The following is a 20,602-nucleotide window of genomic DNA, read 5'->3' on the forward strand; positions in this document are numbered from 1 at the left end:
GTCACAGTGCGTTGAAATATCTAATGGCAGTATACATGACATCTTCTCATATCATACAATCTATTGACTGTATCCTGTAGGCTGATAGAAGCAGCTTGGCTCCCTTATTTCTGAGTTGTTGATGGCTCTCTTGGGGCAGAGACGAGGACTGTTTGTCTCTGAAAATAGCACAGAGGGGGAACACGAGAGGTTGCTGGAAAAACACTCGTTGTGGTTGTGCTTAGCTGCAGGGATTGCAACATCGACCGTCCTGTTGCTACCACTCAGATGTGATCTCACCAACGTCTCATTGCCTGATCCAGCCGAGCAGCACTGACCTGAGAGAGTCTCTACACCTGTTGATCTTCTAGAAGTAAGAAAATAAAGTAAGTTCACCATTTACATATTTACCCTTTGTCAAAAATTACTATACCTTAGGTATGTTTAGTTCTTTTCTGGAGGTTTAAGGTGGACAAGGGGGAGAAATGTTACTGAGAGATTTGGCCACATACATGACTACATGAGCTATTCAGTTTTTGTGTTTCAGTCTTGAAATATGTAGTTAGACATTAAAGAAAAAGCATCAGCAACAGTGTGTTTTGATTGTTCAATTGGAATAATCCCCTTTAATTCTTGCCCTATCATCTCCACATCAGATTTGGACTCATGGGGGATCTGAGGCAGAAGATGGGCGTCATGTCACAGACAATATGCCCGGGATCACGGGCTCAGTCTGACGAGGACTTGAAGGCTCCAAAAAAAGAAGAGAAAATGCAGATGAAGAGAGAGATCTCCCTCATTAATGGAATCTGCCTCATTGTTGGCAACATGATTGGCTCTGGGATCTTTGTGTCACCAAAGGGTGTCCTCATGCACAGTGGCTCTTACGGCCTATCCTTAGTGATTTGGGCTGTTGGAGGAATCTTCTCAGTGTTTGGGGCTTTGTGCTACGCAGAGCTCGGAACCACTATCACCAAATCTGGAGCTAGCTATGCCTACATTCTTGAATCATTTGGAGGCTTCCTGGCTTTCATTCGTCTTTGGACGTCCATCCTGCTCATTGAACCAGCTGGGCAGGCTGTGATTTCACTGACCTTTGCCAACTATCTGGTGGAGGCTTTCTACCCTACCTGCCAAGCGCCGTATGACTCTGTCCGGCTTATTGCTGCAGCCTGCCTCTGTAAGAAACACCCCTCTGTTCTGAATGAGTGTGTGACATGAAGTTCAGAATATAGTTCATCACACAGAAAAACAGATTGCAACAAGTAGACTTAAAGATTTGACTATAGGTTGTGATCTTGTAGCTATTAATGTGCATTGTTAATGATGTCAATGATGTCAAGTTAATGATGTCTCAGAAATAGCTATTTCTTTCATTAACATTCACTAATTACTTCTATTTGTAGTAGTTTTCATTGTTAGTGGCAGAGTCTGCCCCTGGATTCAAAGCCTTCACACAGATAAAGATTCATAAGAAAGATGTGTGCATGTAATCCAGAGTTCTTGTTTTAAATTTGACCTCATTGATATCAGCTTCACTTTCTGAACTCTCTGTTTTGGAGCTGTATGACGTAACTGCTAATGCAAACCAAACATTTCCTGCTGCTGACACACACATCAAAAGTGTTTAACTGGCCGTACATGCCTGCAAGCCTAGTCAGTTTCATTTGTATAGCCCAATATTGCAAATCACCAGTTTGCCTTTACAATCTGTGCAGCGTACGACACCTTCTAGCCTTAAACACTTAACTTGGAAAAGGAAAACCTATTGGGTGGATTTTATTGTGAAGCAATCACAGGTAATTTGTTTGTCGGTATATCTTTATTATCCAGGAGTTCTGTCTATTAAGGATGATATGGGCAAAAACATGTGGTGGAGTGGTATTATAGTCCAAGCACATGTTTATCTGTCCATTCATCCCAGTACTGATCTCAGTAACCCCATGTGTGTTGGCATCAGCTATAGTTAGACTGCCAGTCCAGTCATGTAAAAATACCACTGTGGTTTACAGCCTGGCTTTGTGCTGTGAAGACCGTAGTGAGCAGAAGTGGTATTTAGGTTAGAGAGCAGCAATGCCATGAGTCATGAAGTGAGTTTCTGTTTCTGTACCCTCGTACTGAATGTGCCCCTCGATACACAAATGAGATGGTCAGCAGTCTTCAGCATGGGGTTGAGAGAGAGCAGGTTCCAGCAATGATTTCTCTTGAAAGATAATTGTGCTAGATGCTGTCAACATCAACATCTCAGTCATGCAGAGGAAGGTCAGTCCTTTACTGTATTTCTCTGGTTTGTCCAGGTATGCTCATCTTCATCAACTGTGCCTATGTGAAGTGGGGGACTCTGGTCCAGGACATTTTAACTTATGCCAAAATCATGGCACTTGTTCTCATCATCATTGTAGGAATCCTGAAAATATCTTCTGGTAAGATTATGTAAAAGTATGAATGCATCAGAGGAAATATGACAAATAAAAACACATTTTCTCTTTAATTTCTCTTTGTGAAGGAGAAACAAAGTCCTTTGAGAGCCCATTTGAGGGCTCCTCCACAGATCCAGGAGCAATCGCTCTGGCCCTCTACTCAGCTCTGTTCTCCTACTCCGGCTGGGATACACTCAACTTCGTCACTGAAGAGATTAAGAACCCAGAGAGGTATCATGCAACTCTTCAGTTACCCTCAGCTCGAGGGACGATTTTTAGTGTCTTTCAGCTTTGTTTTGGTTTCCCCACTTTATTATCACTGCTCATCTCCAGTCACAGCAGGCAGCTGTTTTCTGCCAAAAAAAAACCCAACTAGCTGATGGCCATAGTGGAGTATTCAGTAGGTAGTAGTAGGTTTCTTATGAAGTAAGATAAGTAAGGTTTCACTTATTTTACCGTACCTGTCCACCAAACAAACAAGTTTGAAGCCACAGATCCAGCAATCCAGCTGCTGAATTAAAACTTTTGTTGTGACTTTTGTAACTGCACTGCAGATGTTTCAGTATAACACGCAACCGTGTTAACTGGTGAATGATGTGTCTCTTGAATTTAATGGTCAATATATATTCATCTAGTGGTCCTTTTCCATTTCTTAACTACTTTATAGTCTACTCTATAATCTGAATATAGTTTAGCTGAGCAGCTCGCATCTTATAGGAATTTGACACAATTTTACTGGTTAACTGGCCAAATATGGGCCTCTCTGTGATCAAAGATAAAGGTATACAAACCCCTTTAGGTTACCGTCTGCATTATGAGAATGTTATGAGAGGTAAATTAGTCTTCTGAGCACAATTTATCTTCGATGAGTATGTACAGTATTTAAAAATGATCATCAAAGTAAGATTAAAGGAGTACTAGCTTCTGGTCTTTATAGATTAGACAGCCACATTATTGATTATTGGTTGTTGTTGGGTTTTGGGGCAGGAGCGGTGAATTTGACAGCACTCATACAGTTGTAATGATATGTTGTACACGAAACTCTCTGTGAGTCAGTAACCACTCTGTGTGTTGTTGTTGTAGGAATCTGCCACTGGCCATTGCCATTTCCATGCCCATAGTGACCATCATTTACTTGCTGACCAATGTGGCGTACTATGTGGTTCTGGACATGACATCTCTGCTGGCCAGTGATGCTGTCGCTGTGGTAAGACACTGACAGTGAACTTAGAGAGATAATACACTGCTGCTAAATATAGTCCTGCTGTGTAGGAATGGTTGACCCTAGACATTTTGCACTCTGACATCAGAAACTTTAATGGAAGTTGCTTACATGCTGTCAGTGAAATAGATAATGTAACAGTCTGAGGCACTGATATGCTCTTCTGAAAAATATATCTGATACTTAGACTTCAGTGTGGAGGTTGTAATAAACCATGTTATTCTGACCCCACAGACTTTTGGGAATGCCGTCCTTGGGCCATTTAAGTGGATCATTCCTATTTCAGTGGCCATGTCCTGCTATGGAGGACTCAATGCTTCTATCATTGCTGCCTCACGGTAAACAGGAAATACGAAACTGCCTTTAGACCCCTATCATGATGAGTACACTGGCAACAGCTCTCCATGTTGTTGATCATGTAGGTTGTTTTTTGTCGGGGCGAGAGAGGGCCACCTCCCCAACAGTCTGAGTCTGATTCACCTGGAGCGCTACACACCCATACCTGCACTGCTGTTCAATGTAAGGACCTTTTATATTGCTCATAAATACACATGAACATGCATCCATGGTATGATGGAATAACAAGTAACTTTTGTTTGTGCTGTGTGGCTGTAGGGGTTAATGGGTCTGATCTTCCTGTGTGTGGAGGACGTGTTCCAGCTCATCAACTATTTCAGCTTCAGCTACTGGCTCTATGTGGGTCTGTCTGTGGCCGGCCTCATCTACCTGCGTATCACTGAGCCAAACAGACACAGGCCTGTGAAGGTGCTTTTTATTGTTCAGATTCCTACTGAATGTAATACAGTACATAATATACACAGCATCTATACACACAATACTGCAGTTTCTGTTCGTATTTTGAATATGGTTTGAAGTGATATCAAGTTGAACTCCATATTTCTCTTGCAGATATATCCACAGTTACATTTAGATTTGTCACATGCTCATGCAATACGTGCAGTAAAAGGTTACTGTGCAATAATAAGAGAAAAACAAACAAACTACAGAGTAAAAAAAAGTGTGTGAAATACCAGAAGTAGAAGTACCAAAATGTTAAAGTGTATGTTGTCTGTATGTGCAACATTTTAGTACATAAAGTAATGTAAATAGTGTCTATGTCACAGTTGTAAGGGAAGGTAAACCTCAAGTGCAAATATACAAATGTGCAGTGCATGGTACTCACAGAGAACAATGTGCTACACTATCCTGCAAAGGTCAGAGGTCATCCTGATGGCCTGAGGGGAGGAAGCTTTTTCTTTGTCCTCTTCGACAGCCCCACTTCAGTGAACTTTTTGTCTTTAGTAACAGATTTCAGGCCTTTGCATGCACTCAAGTCTGTCTCAAGACTGAGGAGAAGTTTTAATGGGTCTGTCACATTGTGCCTTCTCTGACTATACTGATTATGAACATGATCCGAAGCACTTATCATGCAGTTTGCATATTTTCAATATGTACAAGATACTCAGACATCAGTTTTACAAACTAACCAGATGTGTTTTTTTCTGTCCACAGCTGACTTTGGTCTTCCCCTTCATCTACTGTCTGTGCAGCCTGTTCTTAGTCATCGTCCCTCTGTACGGAGACACTATCAATTCTCTCATAGGAATCGGCATTGCACTGACGGGGGTGCCGGTCTATTATGTGGCCATTTACTTGCCTGAAGAGAGAAGACCCAAATTCATACGCAAGTTAAACGGTAAAGTTTTAGGCTCAAATATCTGCAGAAAGAAAATTTAATATCGGAGGGCAGTAGCAGGTGTGTTTTAATTTTATTTAAGAATATCATTCACTGTTATTCATTACTGCCCTTTGACTTCAAATAACACCATTAATCATCTTGGATTATCAGAGTCGGCTTTAACCTCTCCACTCCCTCTGTCTTTTCCCATCCCTCCCACACTGTCCCCCTCCCCTTCACTTCATTTCCTCCTCTAGACTTTGCCACCAGATCCAGCCAGATGCTACTCTACTGCTGCCTGACTGAATTTGACACCGAGACAGAAGCACAAGCAGGCGGTAAAACGCAGTGAGCTGCAGATAAACGCCATCCTTCGGGAGCCTGCTTTCTGCCAGAGGCCTCAGTCTTGTCCGTGTGGTGACGTTCATGTTCCCGGAAAAACAGAAAAACAAGGCCTTTCATGGACAGAGTGAAGAGGCGCAGGCTCACAAGATTTGTGAGGATTACTTCTGCCAGGTCAAGTTATAAAAAGACCTGATATCTTAAATGACTCGCCACAAAGGAGCAGGCTACTTAAGAAACTGTAAACTGTTGCTTTTCTCCTGAAAAATTTGCTATACTTTTCTACAGAAAGAAGACATTTCTTCTATGAGTATTTAATAAAACACTGGGAAAAAAACATGTTTCTCATTTTTTAGTCTGAAGATGTAAGATGATTACTTTTTGTCTGACATTGTTTACAAAAACTTACAAATCAGATCATCACCAAATCATGTGACTGATCTGAGTGGTGTGTGGTTTTAGAGGCCACAATTTTAGTCCACATTTTTATGTAACGTGTCTTTTAATTATCTTCTTCACTTTTTATAAATTCACGTTCACAAAAGTTGCTTGTTTCTTTACAGCTTTCCTGTTATTCATTTACAAATTAAAAACAAGCTGTTATGATGAAACCTCACTGACAAATTTGACTGGTAAATCTCATGTCATAGCCTAAATACAGGAGAGTTGCATTCACATCTTATTAGTTGTTGTATTTTGTTTCAAACTTGCTTTCACTGCTTATTATGAGAAGCTTCAGACTCTTGACCGAGCACATCCCACAAAAACTGCTTTTATTTTGAAAAACAACAACAACAACAAAAACATTCATTTAATATGTTTAATATTTAAACACTGATCAGATGACGCCTCAGCTGTCAGCAAAATCCTGCAGCGTCAAATTATTGCATTCATGGAAAACAAAATGGTTTCACGGAAAATACTAAATCAAATCATTTAAAACTACAACTATTGTATCAACTTTCAACTATGAATCTATATCAGCTATGAACAAAATCCTAATGATGCACATAGGAATAAAGCTGTTAATAGCCAGGTTTCTCCACCTAAGACATGGTGCAGTTTGCTGTATCAAAGCCAGGACAGATCCATTTGTTGCTGAATTGTTTGTATCCCTCAGCGTCGATCAGGTCACTTCCTGAACAGAGAAAAACATACAGATATTATTTTATGGCTTTTTATGGACTAAATCACTGACTTGGACATGGATATAGCCTAGACTAGGATGCAGTGCAAGAAAATCCACCTTCATGGTATCATAATTTTTCTCTGGGGTATTTACCATCCATCAGGTTCTGGAGGCTGCAGTAGTTTGTGCTGTTATCAGATGGATCTTTGGAGAACTCAGATACTGCCTCTCCCTGCACATAACAAACATCAGATGACACCGAATTTTTCACAAAGCACCAAAAGAGTAACAGTGTGTTAAAGAGGAACGTCAGTGATTAAAGCTGATAAACCCCCTCAACTCATTTCCCTCTTTAACTTCCCTTAGAGTCAGAAAGATAACATGTCAACTCACCTTCGTATCACAACATTTTCTATCTGCTTGTTTCAACATTTCATCAAAGCCGCATGAATTACAATAAGTCCTGTAGTCTTAAACAAAGCTTGAAAGTTGCTTGTAATTCAGGAAACAGTTATAGATTTTAGCAGTCAATAAAAAAAACGGGAAAAAAAACCCACACACTTACAGTCATTTTGCAAACGGTGGACTGCTCTAGCAGAAACTGAAGGTCGCTGACTTTTTTGGTTGTTGGAGACGTGTGCGTGGCTGTGATCAGGTAGGGAGCTGTCGACACGAGCTGCAGCACATTTCACATTCAGTCACGTCTTACAGAAAATATTGTATGCTGCACATTTCAAGCTCAGTTTGTCAGTAATAGAAACAAAGATATTTTCCGCACTGACTGAACCAGGTATGATGGATCTTCGCATTCATTTGTCATCAGTAGGGGTAGTTGCATGTTTTGGTTTGCATACATCTTATTGTTTAATATCTTTAATATCTTTTGTTTCTATCAAATGTTTGATCCGTTTAAAATCATTATATAAACATTTGATAAATGGTGTATTATTGTTATTAAGATATTATTGTCGTACACAAGCATATGTCAGCAATTATAACGTCTTCCATGAAGACATATTTTATATAATTACAATTGCATTTTCCTATTTTGTCATTCATGTTTACACACCAGCAAACAGAAGGAGTTACAGTTGCTGACATACACATTAATAAACACTTATATCTGCTTATAGCCATGTCATAAACCATTTATTAAATGTTATACTGCTTATAAATGCATATATAATTTTGTTTCCTATACATGTTCACAAGATATTAAAGCATAAATATATATTTCATTTCATTTTAGATATTACACCATCAGACACGGCTGCAAGAAAGTGGCCAAAAGGCATTACACATACACTGACATACACTACTCAACAAAAAGTTAGGGATATTCAGCTTTCAGATGAAATTTCAGAGTGCACCTAAAATGCACTATAACATTTAATATTTACAGGTGAACTTAATTTGACCCTCTCTAAACTTTTAAATGCACATGTCCAACTGTTCAGTGTTACAGTACTTATTGCATAACATGCTGTTATCTAACAATCACAACAAGTGTCTGATTCATGAATCGACCACTAAACATTCTGATTTGACCACGACGACACATAAAAATCGATCAACAGTACCTGGCCATTGCGAGGCTTCAGACAGGATGTACTCAGAGGGAAGTTGCCACTGAGATTAGAGTGTCAGAGTGTCATCAGCAGATTGCAATAAATTGACATTGTGAATTGTGAACAGCATGAGACGTCGCTGTCAAACTGTAATTGATGCTCAAGGATACATGACAAGTTACTGAGACACTGACACCTTCTCTTGTGGTATACCCACCACTGTTGTTAGCTTTTGTTTCAATAAATTGTTTTAAGATGAAGAAATTACCTTTGCATGCTTCTAATTAAATGCCACTGTAGTTTTCAGTTTCAGTTTCACCTGAAAGTCGAATATCCCTGACGTTTTGTGAGAAGTGTACGTTGTTTTGTGTTTTTTCAGTTGTTTATATTATTGTATGTATATCATTTTGAGGAAACATGTTTAGAAAACAAACAAAAATAACTAGTTTTTTGGCTCCTATTTCATTATTTGTTATACTTAAAAATGTGTTAGTTGACTGAGATGGTTCTAACCTCATACGAGCACTTCTCTCCTGCATATAGACAGCTTTGCCTGATCTGCCAGGCTTTGATCTGGTTCACCACCTTTCCATAGACTTCTTGGCATGAGATGCCAAACAACCTGCAGAGCAGAGCAGAACGGAGCAGAGTAAAACAGTGAATATTGTTGTTGTCATATTCAGTTCACGTCTTCACAAAACAGCAGAAAACTGTGATTAATAAAAGATGAACGTTACGTATCAGAAAAGAGACTGCTGCTTTGGATTCTGTTAGTCATCGAAACTTTCTGTTTCTCTGTGTGACTAATGTGAGTCTTGTGGGTCCTGCAGCCTCCCCATGTCCAAGATAACACGCATGAGAAATCAGTCTGCACAAAACTTTGAATTCATAAATAACTAATTTAACATGCATTTAACCTTTTTACCCATAAAGCATTATCTGTGTCTTACTGGTCACATGTTACAGCATCTACTCTGTTAATAGTAACAGCTGCAGCATTAATGATCAAGTTGAAAACTTTTACAGTTTTAGAAAAATACGGAAAATTCACTTAAAGATTCCCTAAAAGCTGGCGTGGATTAATACACAGGCTGTAGCTGAGGGGCCACACATGCCAAATGGTCCCGCACATGGGCGTTGTCTGGTCTGGGTATTAAGGGCTGCCTAAATAATAATAACAATAATAATTAAAATAACAATACTTGTCTACTTTAAACGGTTTGACACTAAATACGATGGCACCACAGACTCAACAGAGCTTCATTAAATCTCTCATTTTAATCTCTCTATCATTGACTATGCACAAACACTCCAAAAAAACTTTACATTACCATTTGACTTTGCACTGTGAGGTGCGGTCTCCCAGTGAGATGGTGAATGTGGCCCCAAGAAAGAGAGCTGAAGCTATAAACAGGAATCTCACGTCCATACTGAAGGCAGGTATAGATCGGGTCTGTGTCCAATATGTAGTTAGACCTCTTCTGAATGGCGACTTGATCTGCCCTGAGGGCTTAAAAGGGCAGCTTATCACGGAGTCATGTGGAAAACTGGCACAGTACAACATTGATTAACACGGAGAACACAGCATGGGAGAGAGAAGACTCAGTTCAGCAGAAGAAACACAGTTAATATTTTCTTTACAACTTACTCAGCATTGTTTATTTAAGTAATTTACATTAAGAGCTGCGGATTGTGTAACAATTTATGAGTAGCTTGCATGTTAGAAATTGTTAGATTGTTTTCATACCATCTGCAGCCATTTCTTTCTACTGAGGACAATTTGAAAATCAACTTGCAGAGACCTTGAACTTGGGTCAAACACAGTATCGCCAACAGCAACATTTCTTTTTACAGAGAGTGCCTCTGTTACAGTAACATAGAACATTACATTCAATCTTATTTCTTTTTTTGATATAAACCTTAAAAATGCTCCGTGAATGACAGTGGCATGTGTAAAATCAGTGAAGAAACTTTTTTTTTCGCTTGTGCAGTGGCGGAAATTCTTTTTACCTAGCGTGACAAAAACTAAAGTCTAATAAATATATAAAGACTTGAGAATTAAGCCGCATGCATAGCATTCTGCAGACTGAGAAACGGAAGGTTACACATGAGCAGAGTATTTATCAGAAACCACGAAGTGTGGTATCATTTTCCAGGAGATACATCGGTTTAGTCAGGCTTGAGCGGTAGTAGTGGAGGTATAAGGAAGAGAGTATAAGGTTACCCTGTTTCAATAAAGACAGGGAGTTAAAACAAAAATATGACTATGAGAGAAGGAAAAAAACAGCTTACAGAAGTACAGAAAGCCTATTTACACATTCAAGCAGCTGTGCAGCAACCTCGTGCTTCATTCAGAGTTGTGTTTGGCTCCATGTGGTCAATGTAAGCCCATTTTAGCTACTAAATGCTTTATCGTGTTCACCAGCTGTTAATTGATGCTGGGCTTTTAGAGCATTTTCTGAAAATAGCTACTTGTGTGACATGACAGTGGTGAGATTAAACCAAAACAGTAAAGGTTGCAGCCCTATCACCAAAACAATGAGCTGAAAGTTTGTCTTTAAATTGTGTCTAATTCAAGCACTGGAACGAAGGTTGTATAACCAGTGATCAGAAAAACAGAACCAGTAATAGAAAGAGTCTTCAGAAAAGACAGACAGATGTGGGCTCTCTCTTAATATTTGCATGCTTCTCAATGTCTTCATGCAACTCAATTTGCAATTTGAACGGATTACTGAACATAATGTAACAGCTTCAACAACAACTTCAGATGTTTGGATGGGGGGACTGAAGAGCTGCTGTATAGTGCTGCAAACCCTGAGAGGCTTCTGTGGCACCTAGAGGCACTTTGTCAAGTCTCATAAAACAATGTTGATCTGAGCTTGGAGACCACTTTTAGGGGAAAACCTGTGTACTAGAAAGTGAGAGCAAAGAGTTATACTAACCCAGGGGGAAGCATAGGATTCAGTATTTTTCAAACCTGATGTTTACGGGGGTCTTGTTTCAGATGATGCCTCAGCTTCTTCTACTGCAAATTTGTCTCATGTGATTCGCCCGAACTTAATAGATGTGCAATACAAAATTGATGGAAAAGGTGTGACCTGTATGCTTACCATATATAGGCCTACAATATGTATGTATATAACTACAGCAGTACTAACACTACACTGGACATTACGTATGTTGTCAGCATTTGTCATGTAGTGTGACACGTTAGTATAACTGCATAGAAAAGATTCCCTTGTATCCTTTCAAGTTAACAGACATTTCTGATATGTCAAATAAAAAAAATAAGAAGAGAAAATGGTGCAAACATTTGATATTATTTAGATATTGGTTGGTAAAAGTGAGTATTTACAACATCAGTCTATGCTGCCCCCTATTAGCTGTGAGTGGAACTGAAGCAAGCCAATTTTTTTTATAGATATCAATAGTTTAGTTTAGTTTTTTAGTTTCAATAACTCTTCTGCTTTTTACACTAATCCATTTACAATATAATTTATTACTGGAACTTTTTTTTTTATACAGAACATGCATCAGACATGATTTCTCACACATTTGTGTCTTCCTCATTGTCCAATGTGTCATCTGTAACATTATCTTCGCTTGATGTCCCAGTCTTTTGTTAGCGGGCTGTGACAGTACATGTCCTGTTCGACACCTCCCACAGTCTTTAGATTTCCATTTGAATGTTTAGGTGTGTAATGAGCTGGGCTGAAAAATGTTCTGAAAATTGACACTTCCTCCATTAGAACAGGTTCTACTGTCACTTATAATAACCTTCGTCTGGCACGTCTCTCCCTCAGTTTTGTCTTATCTTGGCACTGAAATGGTTTAAATCAGAACATGGAGTCTGTTCCCTTTAAGTGAAACACATTTGTTCAACCTTTTCATTTTTGTAACTGAACATGAACATTGTGCTGTTCAGTTTTTGTTTTCTTGAGTTTATTGAGACAGAACAAACTAAAGACAAGAGTTTTGTTTCTGAAAAGCAAAACTTTTATTTATTTATTTACTCTTATTGAAGTTTACTTAGTAAAATGTCACAGTAAAATATTGTCACATATCACATAAAATCACATATCTAAAAATTCACATGTTGAATCATCAAAAGTAAAATCAGAAATCATTATTTATTTTCTGGCACAAGAAAACCTGACACTTGTGAGTTGAGGTTTCAGACTTTGGTGACATTCTTTACTGTTAGAGTGAAGTTCAGGCCTGGTTGTATCCCCTGGATCACACTGTTGAGCTGAAAGTTGCAAATAATAAATGAAAAATGAAACTCTGATCAGATCTGTGTCCAATGTATAGTCAACAGCCGCTGCCAACACAGATCATATCAGAGAGCATAACAAATACTGAACTGGTTTAATGAATGTTTTCATAAAAGACAGAATTCGATATTCAACTCTGTACAGACAGTGAAGAAGGCTAGTGAGTTACCTCCTTTATGACTAGAGAAATTGTTGTTTGGTTGAGCTGCTGGGTTGATTGAACAGATGTCTGGAGGACTGCCAAAACTGTGCAACATAAAAAAAAGGAAAAATCATAAAGATCATGTTTCGAAGTTCAATTATATTGCTCAAATTTAAAATGCACTTACAGTTGTCTACTCTTAGCACGACTGGTGTTGGCTTGAGTGATTGTGCTGATATGGTTGAAGAGGAAAGGGAGGCTGGAAAACCACATTCAAACCATTAAACCTCTGACTACAAGCTGAATGAATTTACAGTTTACATATTAAAAAAAAAAATTCTGCCAATGTACTCACCTGTCTGTGCGGCACATGAGGCCAAACAGCCAGCAAACAAGATCAGCAGCAGCATGTTGAAGCTTTATTCCAAAAAAAAAGGAGTCAACTTTTGTTGTGAGAATGTGTTCTCTCTGTTCCCACGGAGCCTTTAGCTACTTTTGTTCCTGTACCAGGAAATGTCCCCTATATTAAGAGGGTGTGGCATTTAACAACAATACAAAGCCTCCTGCAGAGTACCTCAAGCAGGTAGAAGTAATCCCTCACCCTGTGAAAGTATAAACAAACAGACTGTGACAGCAAATTCTAATGGGAGCAAACAAAAGATTTTTATTGAGTCTTGAGGTCAGAAGAAAAACACACCCATGGAAACATGAGCAGTAAAGAAAAAACAAGGATCATGTTTATCATGAAATAAAGTCTTACAAATAACAATAACAGACTTTTGAATGCAACAAAATACAGAATGACACCACACACAAACTATCCTGAACCTGAAACTTTCATTCTGTGCAACTGTAACTAACTACAAATCACTGTAACTCTCTGTCTTTTGTTGACAGACATATGTTTAACTGTCCACATCACTGAATACAGAATGACGATGAATCAGCCATCAGACAGAGGAGCAGCACACTACGGGTTCTTTAACTTTCTGCTGCTGCTGCTGCTGCTGCTGCCAGAGCTGGACCGTCTGGAGGTGGTGAGAGGAGGAGAGGTCACAGTCAGATCCAAGCCCAGTTCGACAGTCCTCATTACGGGGGAGTGAAGGGCAGAGGCCCTGGGGCTGCTGCTGGCTGAGGACGCGGGAGACCTACAGTGCAGAGAGAGAACAACAGCATAAGCAAGATACAGAGTGAACAAGTGAATATCTTATTCAGTCACTCGTCACTATCACTGATACTATGTGGAGCTGACAATAATCCCTCATTACTTCTCTAAACTCTATGATCACCTTATCTGAAAGGTTTTATCTCACAGTCTGACCTGACAGAGACGAGGCTGTGGGCAGAGCTTCGACTGCTGGATGGAGTTGAAGATGGAGCTGGAAGAGACAGATTGGCCTGAAAGAGACAGAAGAAAACATTAAAGTTAATAAAAACAGTTTTTATCGCATTCAAATTTTAACTTAAATCCAGTGAATGATTGTAGAGTAATGCTGTACTTTACAATCATTCACTGGATCATGACTTCATGCTTCATTAATCTGGTTATAACAAAGTTTTTGTTTCATACCTGCAGAAAGTATTTCTCCAACACTGATCTGAGGTCAGGTTTGTCCTCCATGGCCTCATTCAGCATCTTGTTGATGTTCTTGTTGAATTCTTTCAACTCCTTTAGTTTGATGTCCTTCTCCTCAAAAGTCTCAGTCTTGGTGTTATTTGCTGAGCGGATCTCTTTGGTCAACTTAGAGCACTATCAAACAGCAGGACGATACAAAGTTAAAATATGACAACGGTTAATACATGTTTGATTTCCAGGATACCTGCATGGCATTGTATAAACACACAACATTCCTCCTTTATTTACTGTTCACTCACAGCGCACACTGCCAAAAAGACAAACCGGTTTATTTCCAAGTAATTTACATTATAAACCATTGATCTGTAGTCTGCTGAAATATATTTAAATATGTTTAAATATTTTGTGTTTAGTGTTCATGTAGACATCAAACCTGCTTTGTGGCTCTGTTAATCTTCTCTTCCTGTGAAGAGATTTCTTTGTGCAGTTTGCTGATGAGAGACTGTTTGTGCTCGATCTTATCTTTCTCCACCTGCTCTTCTTGCAGCAGACTCTCCAACGTATTGTTCATGTCCTGGAAATTGACACACACACACACACACACACATACACTCATGTTGACAGAGTTGTTGAGCCAGTCTATTGCTGACCTAATACTCTCACAGGGACAAGACAAAACAATACAACAGTCACTTGTTTGACGTTTTCTGAAGGAATGTGATACATGTGATACAGTATGTTTATGATATTTAGTATTCAGAAAGTAATCGTTCCACACTGTAAATAAGACGAACCTTTAAGTCCTGTTGAAGCTCTTGGACCTGTCTTTTCTTAAATGTTAGCATCTCTTCAGCTGCCTTCAGCTGCTCTTCAAGCTTCAGTTTTTCCTGGTACTCTGGACCTAAAACAAAATCAACAGTCTAAAATCTATTCATCCATTTCAGGTAAATCACAGTTTCATTCAGTCTAAATCTTCATACGTACTTGATTCATTTGCTTTGTTGAGGGATTTGCGAAATGCTGAGTTACTGTTATTGAACAACTGAATGGTGTTCTCCAGAGCTCGGTTTTCCAGCTCCATCTTGCGGATTTTAGCGTCTAGAGCATCTCCCTTCCGCTTAAGCTCCTCCTTCTCTTGTGCAGCCTGATGAGAAGCAGAGATTCAAAGTGTTGGCGTTCACTGCAGGAACAAATCCAACCTTGTTCAGCTTCAACAGACGTAATGGTGGTGTGTTTAAAGACCTCTTACCCTTGTGATGTAGTAAGCCTGTGATTTCTCCTCTTCCCCCTCAGGAGCTGCCATTGAAAGCATCACGACTTCAAAGCGTTTCTTCATCGTGTCGATCTTTGACAGTTTCCCGTTCAGTTCAACACTTAGACAGAAGTCAGCCAGAAGACAGAAGTATGACATGAACATGATAACATTCGACTAGATGAGCAAAGGCTGCAGGAAAGTGAGATATGGGCTCACAGCTGATTTTTACCTCAGTCTCTGTCTCTCCTGCTCGCTGATCTTCAGCTGCTGGTTCAGCATTTCTCTGCAGACCCTGATCTCGTCCTCTCTCTCCTTCATGGCATTCTGCATCTCTAGCTTCCTCTTTTCCAACGACAGCATGCTGTACGCCTTGTTGTACAGCAGATCCCTCATACGCTTCACCTCTGTCTTCATGATGTTGTGCTCCACCAGGTTGTCCTGAGGAGAAATATGTGAGGTCAACATCATGGTGCATGGTTTTCTTTTGCCTGCAGGCGGTGTTCATTTTCACACACATAACGTACTGTGTGGTGACCACGCTGACATCAGTTCGTTACCTGTTTCCTGAGCCTCAGTCTCTTCAGCTCCTTCTCATTGGAGTTCTGGAGCAGCTGGAGCTCCTCTACCTTGGTGGTCAGATCTCTCTTTTGAGCTCCTGACATCTCCATCTCTTTCCTTAAAAAGCGAATATCATCCTGTCAAAGACAAAGCCTTATGTGAGATGGATTTAATTCACTTGTGTGTGAAAAATGCAGAACAAGCCAGTGAGGTACCTCACACTCCTTAAGCGTGTTGGTAAGCATAGTGGCTGTCTTCTTCTTCTGCTCCAAGGCTTCGGCCAGCTCAGAGATGATCATTTCTAGCATATTGTTTTCATCCGACTGAATATTACCTTTCATCTGTGCCAGTTTCGTGTCAAGATTCATGATCTGGGAGTCCTACACAATGCAGGAAAGAGAAAAGAAAATCTGAACACACTGGAATAGGTATGACAGACTAGAGACGGGTGGTTGTGTGATTGAAGAAGGTCACATTTCTCTGTTTTATGGTAAACGTGCCTGTTCAGACATGGTCCTCTGCTGTCTTACTAATTCCTGCTCCAGTTTTCTGAGCTGGCTTTTCATGTTGGTGATGGCAGATTTACTCTTTGAAACCTGGGCGTTTGAATCCTTCTCTTTTGTCTTGAGGGCCTGCAAATGCTCTTTACGACATAAAAGCTCGTTCCTGCAGTCACGCAGCTGGACATCCAATTCCTGTAGCAAAGCACAGGCCAACACAGGGTTACACAGTAGTATTACAGAGATCATTTTGAGTACATTTACATTTAGTCATTTAGCAGATGCTTTTATCAAAAGCGACTTACAAAAAAGGGAAACAATCATGGTAAAGTGCGACAAGGACATTTGAGTACTGTGACAGTAATAGAGGGATAGATTTAGCATGTCCAGTTTTGGTAGTGATAGCAGAGGAGGAACTCTCTGAAGAGCAGGAGTAACATCATCCAACACTAATTCCTAAAACAAATCATTTTCATTAGTGCAGTGTGGGGGCAACACAGTGAAGTTGGAGGTCTTAAACCAAAGAAAAAAGTTTTTTATTTTCTGCATTTATATAGAATCCTATCAGCTGAGCATGATGAAATAATCTAGAGTTATTAAATTAGTTAAGATGCTTCCCATCTATCGCACTTGCTCACTTATTAAATTCACATTTCATTTTTGTGTTTGCATCTTTACAGCACGAACACAGTGAACGTCTCATCTTTGATGTTCAGTTGATGTTTTTTTAATATTAATTGTGAATCATAATATAAATGAAATCTTTTTTGTTTGTTCAGTAGCTGTCGCTCTTCAGCCAGACCACGTACAGCTTTAGCAACCACAGAGTATAGAGCCCTGTGTGTAGCCTGAGACGAGACCAAGGGTAAAATGAACTCACAAAGAGAAAAGTGTTGTGCATTAAACTTATCAGTGTGAACAGAGTCGTCGATAAAGGCAACTGAGATTAATGTATTTACATTTTTAGTAAATGAGAGAGAGTTAAGAGATCATTTAATTAAATTAATCAAATTAATTATTTGTGTGGCATCACTGATTTATTTCTCTGTGTCTTACTTTGATTGCCAGCTCTTCATCCTTAAGGAACTGGTCCATCTGTGCAGCTTTCTCCTCCTCACTGAGGGCGGTCTGAGTCACAACCTTCAGCTTCTCTTCCAGTGCAACATTGTAGGCCCGGGCCTCCTTCAGTCTATAACACACACATACAGACACACAGAGCTTGTGTACTAAAGCTAGAGTCGTAATATAACAACAGACACACGTTGAGAGATTTCACTGACTTGTTGTCGTTTTCCTGGATGTCTTTCTTCATTCTGGATATCTGGGACGTCATAGACTCCACGTCAGAGGTTGCTTTGTCTCGTGAACCTTTGCAGGTATCCAGCTGAAAAACACATGAGAATCAGTTCCGTCAGCTGCGCCCACATAAAAAAAAAATTTGTTAACAGGATAACAGAAGTTCAGAAGCTTTTCATGCTGAGCTGCTTTAAGGAGCTGACCTCATCCTGCAGCCTGCTGCAGTTATTCTCCTGCTCCTTCAAATCCTGCCGCAGCCTTACGGCCTGTCGGTTGGCTATGCCTATCTTCCTCTCAGTTTCCTTGTTGTTGTTCCTCTGCGTTTCCAGCAAGTGCTTCCTCTCCGCGATGGTGGCGTTTCTTTCTCTGATGTTCTGGTTGGCTTGGACGAGTTTCTGGATGGATGAATGAATGAACAAGACAAACGCTTGTTCACATTCTGTTTTATTGTTTAGGAGTTTGTATGCTTCGGTTTGAGTGTGACATAACAGACTTTACCAGCGCACACTGCTGCATCTCAGCGTCTCTGTGCTTCATCTGCTTGATCGTGTTTTCCCATTGATGGATGAGCTGCTGCGTCTCCACGTGGGCCTGCTGCAAATTTTCTGTAGTTTTATCCAAAGCAATCTGTTAAGAAAGCAGAAGAAGAACATAATCACTGTGACAGTCTGTGGCTTAAAGGTATCATACAGGAGTGACTTACAACATACTCGAGTTGCTACGGTAAAAATGTGCTCTGGTGCTTCATTACAGTTCATCCAGATTATGCTTTTTAAGTGAGAGTGTCTTCAGTGTTTTCTTACAGTACCTGCGCAGATAAAGTTTCGGTCAGTTCTTTGTCGAGTGCTTTGTGCTTTTCATTGGCCTCCAGCGTTTTCTTCTCTATAGCCAGAGTGAGTGACTATCGGGAGAGATTACACAGCTGTTAGCATAGGATGAGACAGAGTTTTAAACAACAGTGGAGTTTGGATGTAACTGCTGCTGAAAACAGAAAAAAATGTACAGCCTGTTGATACTTATTTCATACATTTTTCTCTTTACCTTGATCCTCTGCTCATCTTGCTGGGCGTACTTGATGATGGCCATGGTTTCCTCTTTTTTAAGGTCTGACTCCTCTAAAAAGGCGTCCATGGTCTGCTGGTCCCAGTTCATCTGGTTCATAAACTCCTCTAGCTTCTGTTTGGCTTTGAAGATGTGGTTCTGAAGATGTGGACAAAGGTTAAGTGGCACATTTTGTCTCGAACAGCTACAGTTGCTTCTGTGTTGAAGACGTTGTGGATGTTACAGACCTCTAGCATGTTCGCCCTCTCTGCTAAAGACCGATGCTCGTTCTCCATCCTAACAACCTCCTGCGCCAGGCGACCTGTCTCCCTTTCAGCGAGGGCTGTGAGATGTTTCTCCAACTCTTCTTCTCTTTCCTTTGCCTTGCACAGAGCCTACGTGCAGACATACGACACATCATGACACAGTTAGAAGAGACGCACACCTCTCTCGGACACATAATGAATTAACAACCTATCCTAATACACCTACCTCAGTATTCTCCAGCTCTTGTTTAACATTTTTGAGGAATTCAGTGGTTAACCGCTTTTGATCCGTGTTTCTCTCAAGTTTGTTTTCCAGTTGCGCCAACTCTGTCTCTTTTTTACGAATCTGTTGATGAGGAAGTGATGCGATTAAAAGCAAAAGCATATTCGACAAACAATCTGCAGCACGTTTGTTTGTCTGAAACACTTTGAGTGTTCATACAAAACATGTAAACCTATTCGGACCATGTTATCGACATTGCTTACAGTGTAATTACTACAATATGAGTGATGAGTAGCTTTTCTGTATATTAAATAAAATGAATGTATGTGAGTCACATGACCTGAACAGCAACTTCACACACACACTTCATCACTGACTGCCATCAGAGAAACACACTGCTAGAAATATAGATTACTATAAGTAACATGTGTACGTTCACTATGCATGTGCACATATATAATTATGTAAACATTTCTAATAAAGACATCACAGGGCAAACATAAAAACATGTTTAAAGCCTACTCTCAACATGTCACATGATTTTTTCAAATTAATTTCCAAACAGTTTATCTCCTTTTCCCCACGTGGTCACATAATAGCCATAACATAACATTAAATGTCTTTTTTTGTTGCTTTAGTCTTATTTTTGAAGGTTAACTTCACGTTAGGATCGTTTAAATCTCATACATCCAACTAGTCCGACCACGTTTGGTTCATTCACAGCGATCAGTGAGTAAAATAAACATTTTGTATTATAGTGAAATTAACTCACCTCTTCTATCAAAGCCTTGTTTTCAGCGTTAGCTTCAGGGATAGCAAAGCGCTCGTCCCAGCCCATCTCAGATAAAACTGTGTTCAGGACGCTCGACATTTTGACGAAGTCTCTGCAAAGTAACGACACGATAATTCAAAGTGAGAGATGTTTCCTCTGCTTTTTTTTATCTCATATATAGATATAGATATATATTATTTCTCTGTCGGTTTGCTCCAACTGTTGACACAAACACTGTCTGTTGTTAGGCGCCCTTAGCAACCGCACGAGGCTTTAACTGTTGTGACCACGAGGGGCAGCGCGAGGCCACAGAGGATGCTGCAGCAGGTCCATCACACCGTCCTGACCCTGTGAGGGACCA

The 20,602-nt window shown here is 39.9% G+C and overlaps 2 protein-coding genes across 2 annotated transcripts; one reads left to right on the forward strand and one right to left on the reverse strand.

Annotated features, from left to right (window-relative positions):
• Positions 1-230: 230 nt before the first annotated feature.
• On the forward strand, positions 231-5,991 carry LOC104920922 (Y+L amino acid transporter 2). The gene is made up of 10 exons (XM_010733324.3): positions 231-365; positions 636-1,159; positions 2,277-2,402; positions 2,486-2,630; positions 3,483-3,606; positions 3,856-3,959; positions 4,044-4,140; positions 4,237-4,386; positions 5,134-5,317; positions 5,557-5,991. Exons 2-10 carry the CDS (start codon positions 646-648, stop codon positions 5,649-5,651), a joined length of 1,539 nt encoding a protein of 512 aa, XP_010731626.1. The 5' UTR covers positions 231-365; positions 636-645; the 3' UTR covers positions 5,652-5,991.
• Positions 5,992-13,486: 7,495 nt separating this feature from the next.
• ccdc39 (coiled-coil domain 39 molecular ruler complex subunit) lies at positions 13,487-20,516 on the reverse strand. Its single transcript, XM_010733325.3, has 20 exons — positions 20,242-20,516; positions 19,473-19,592; positions 19,229-19,375; positions 18,981-19,139; positions 18,748-18,840; positions 18,438-18,566; positions 18,143-18,334; positions 17,924-18,027; positions 17,700-17,832; positions 16,644-16,838; positions 16,359-16,523; positions 16,143-16,280; positions 15,815-16,023; positions 15,580-15,703; positions 15,315-15,474; positions 15,125-15,231; positions 14,764-14,904; positions 14,325-14,504; positions 14,076-14,152; positions 13,487-13,902 (listed from the first exon to the last, which is right to left on the reverse strand). Exons 1-20 carry the CDS (start codon positions 20,338-20,340, stop codon positions 13,725-13,727), a joined length of 2,850 nt encoding a protein of 949 aa, XP_010731627.3. The 5' UTR covers positions 20,341-20,516; the 3' UTR covers positions 13,487-13,724.
• Between the last annotated feature and the right edge of the window lie 86 nt (positions 20,517-20,602).

The sequence above is a fragment of the Larimichthys crocea genome, chromosome XII (genome assembly GCF_000972845.2).
Source record: "Larimichthys crocea isolate SSNF chromosome XII, L_crocea_2.0, whole genome shotgun sequence".
NCBI lineage: Eukaryota > Metazoa > Chordata > Actinopteri > Sciaenidae > Larimichthys > Larimichthys crocea.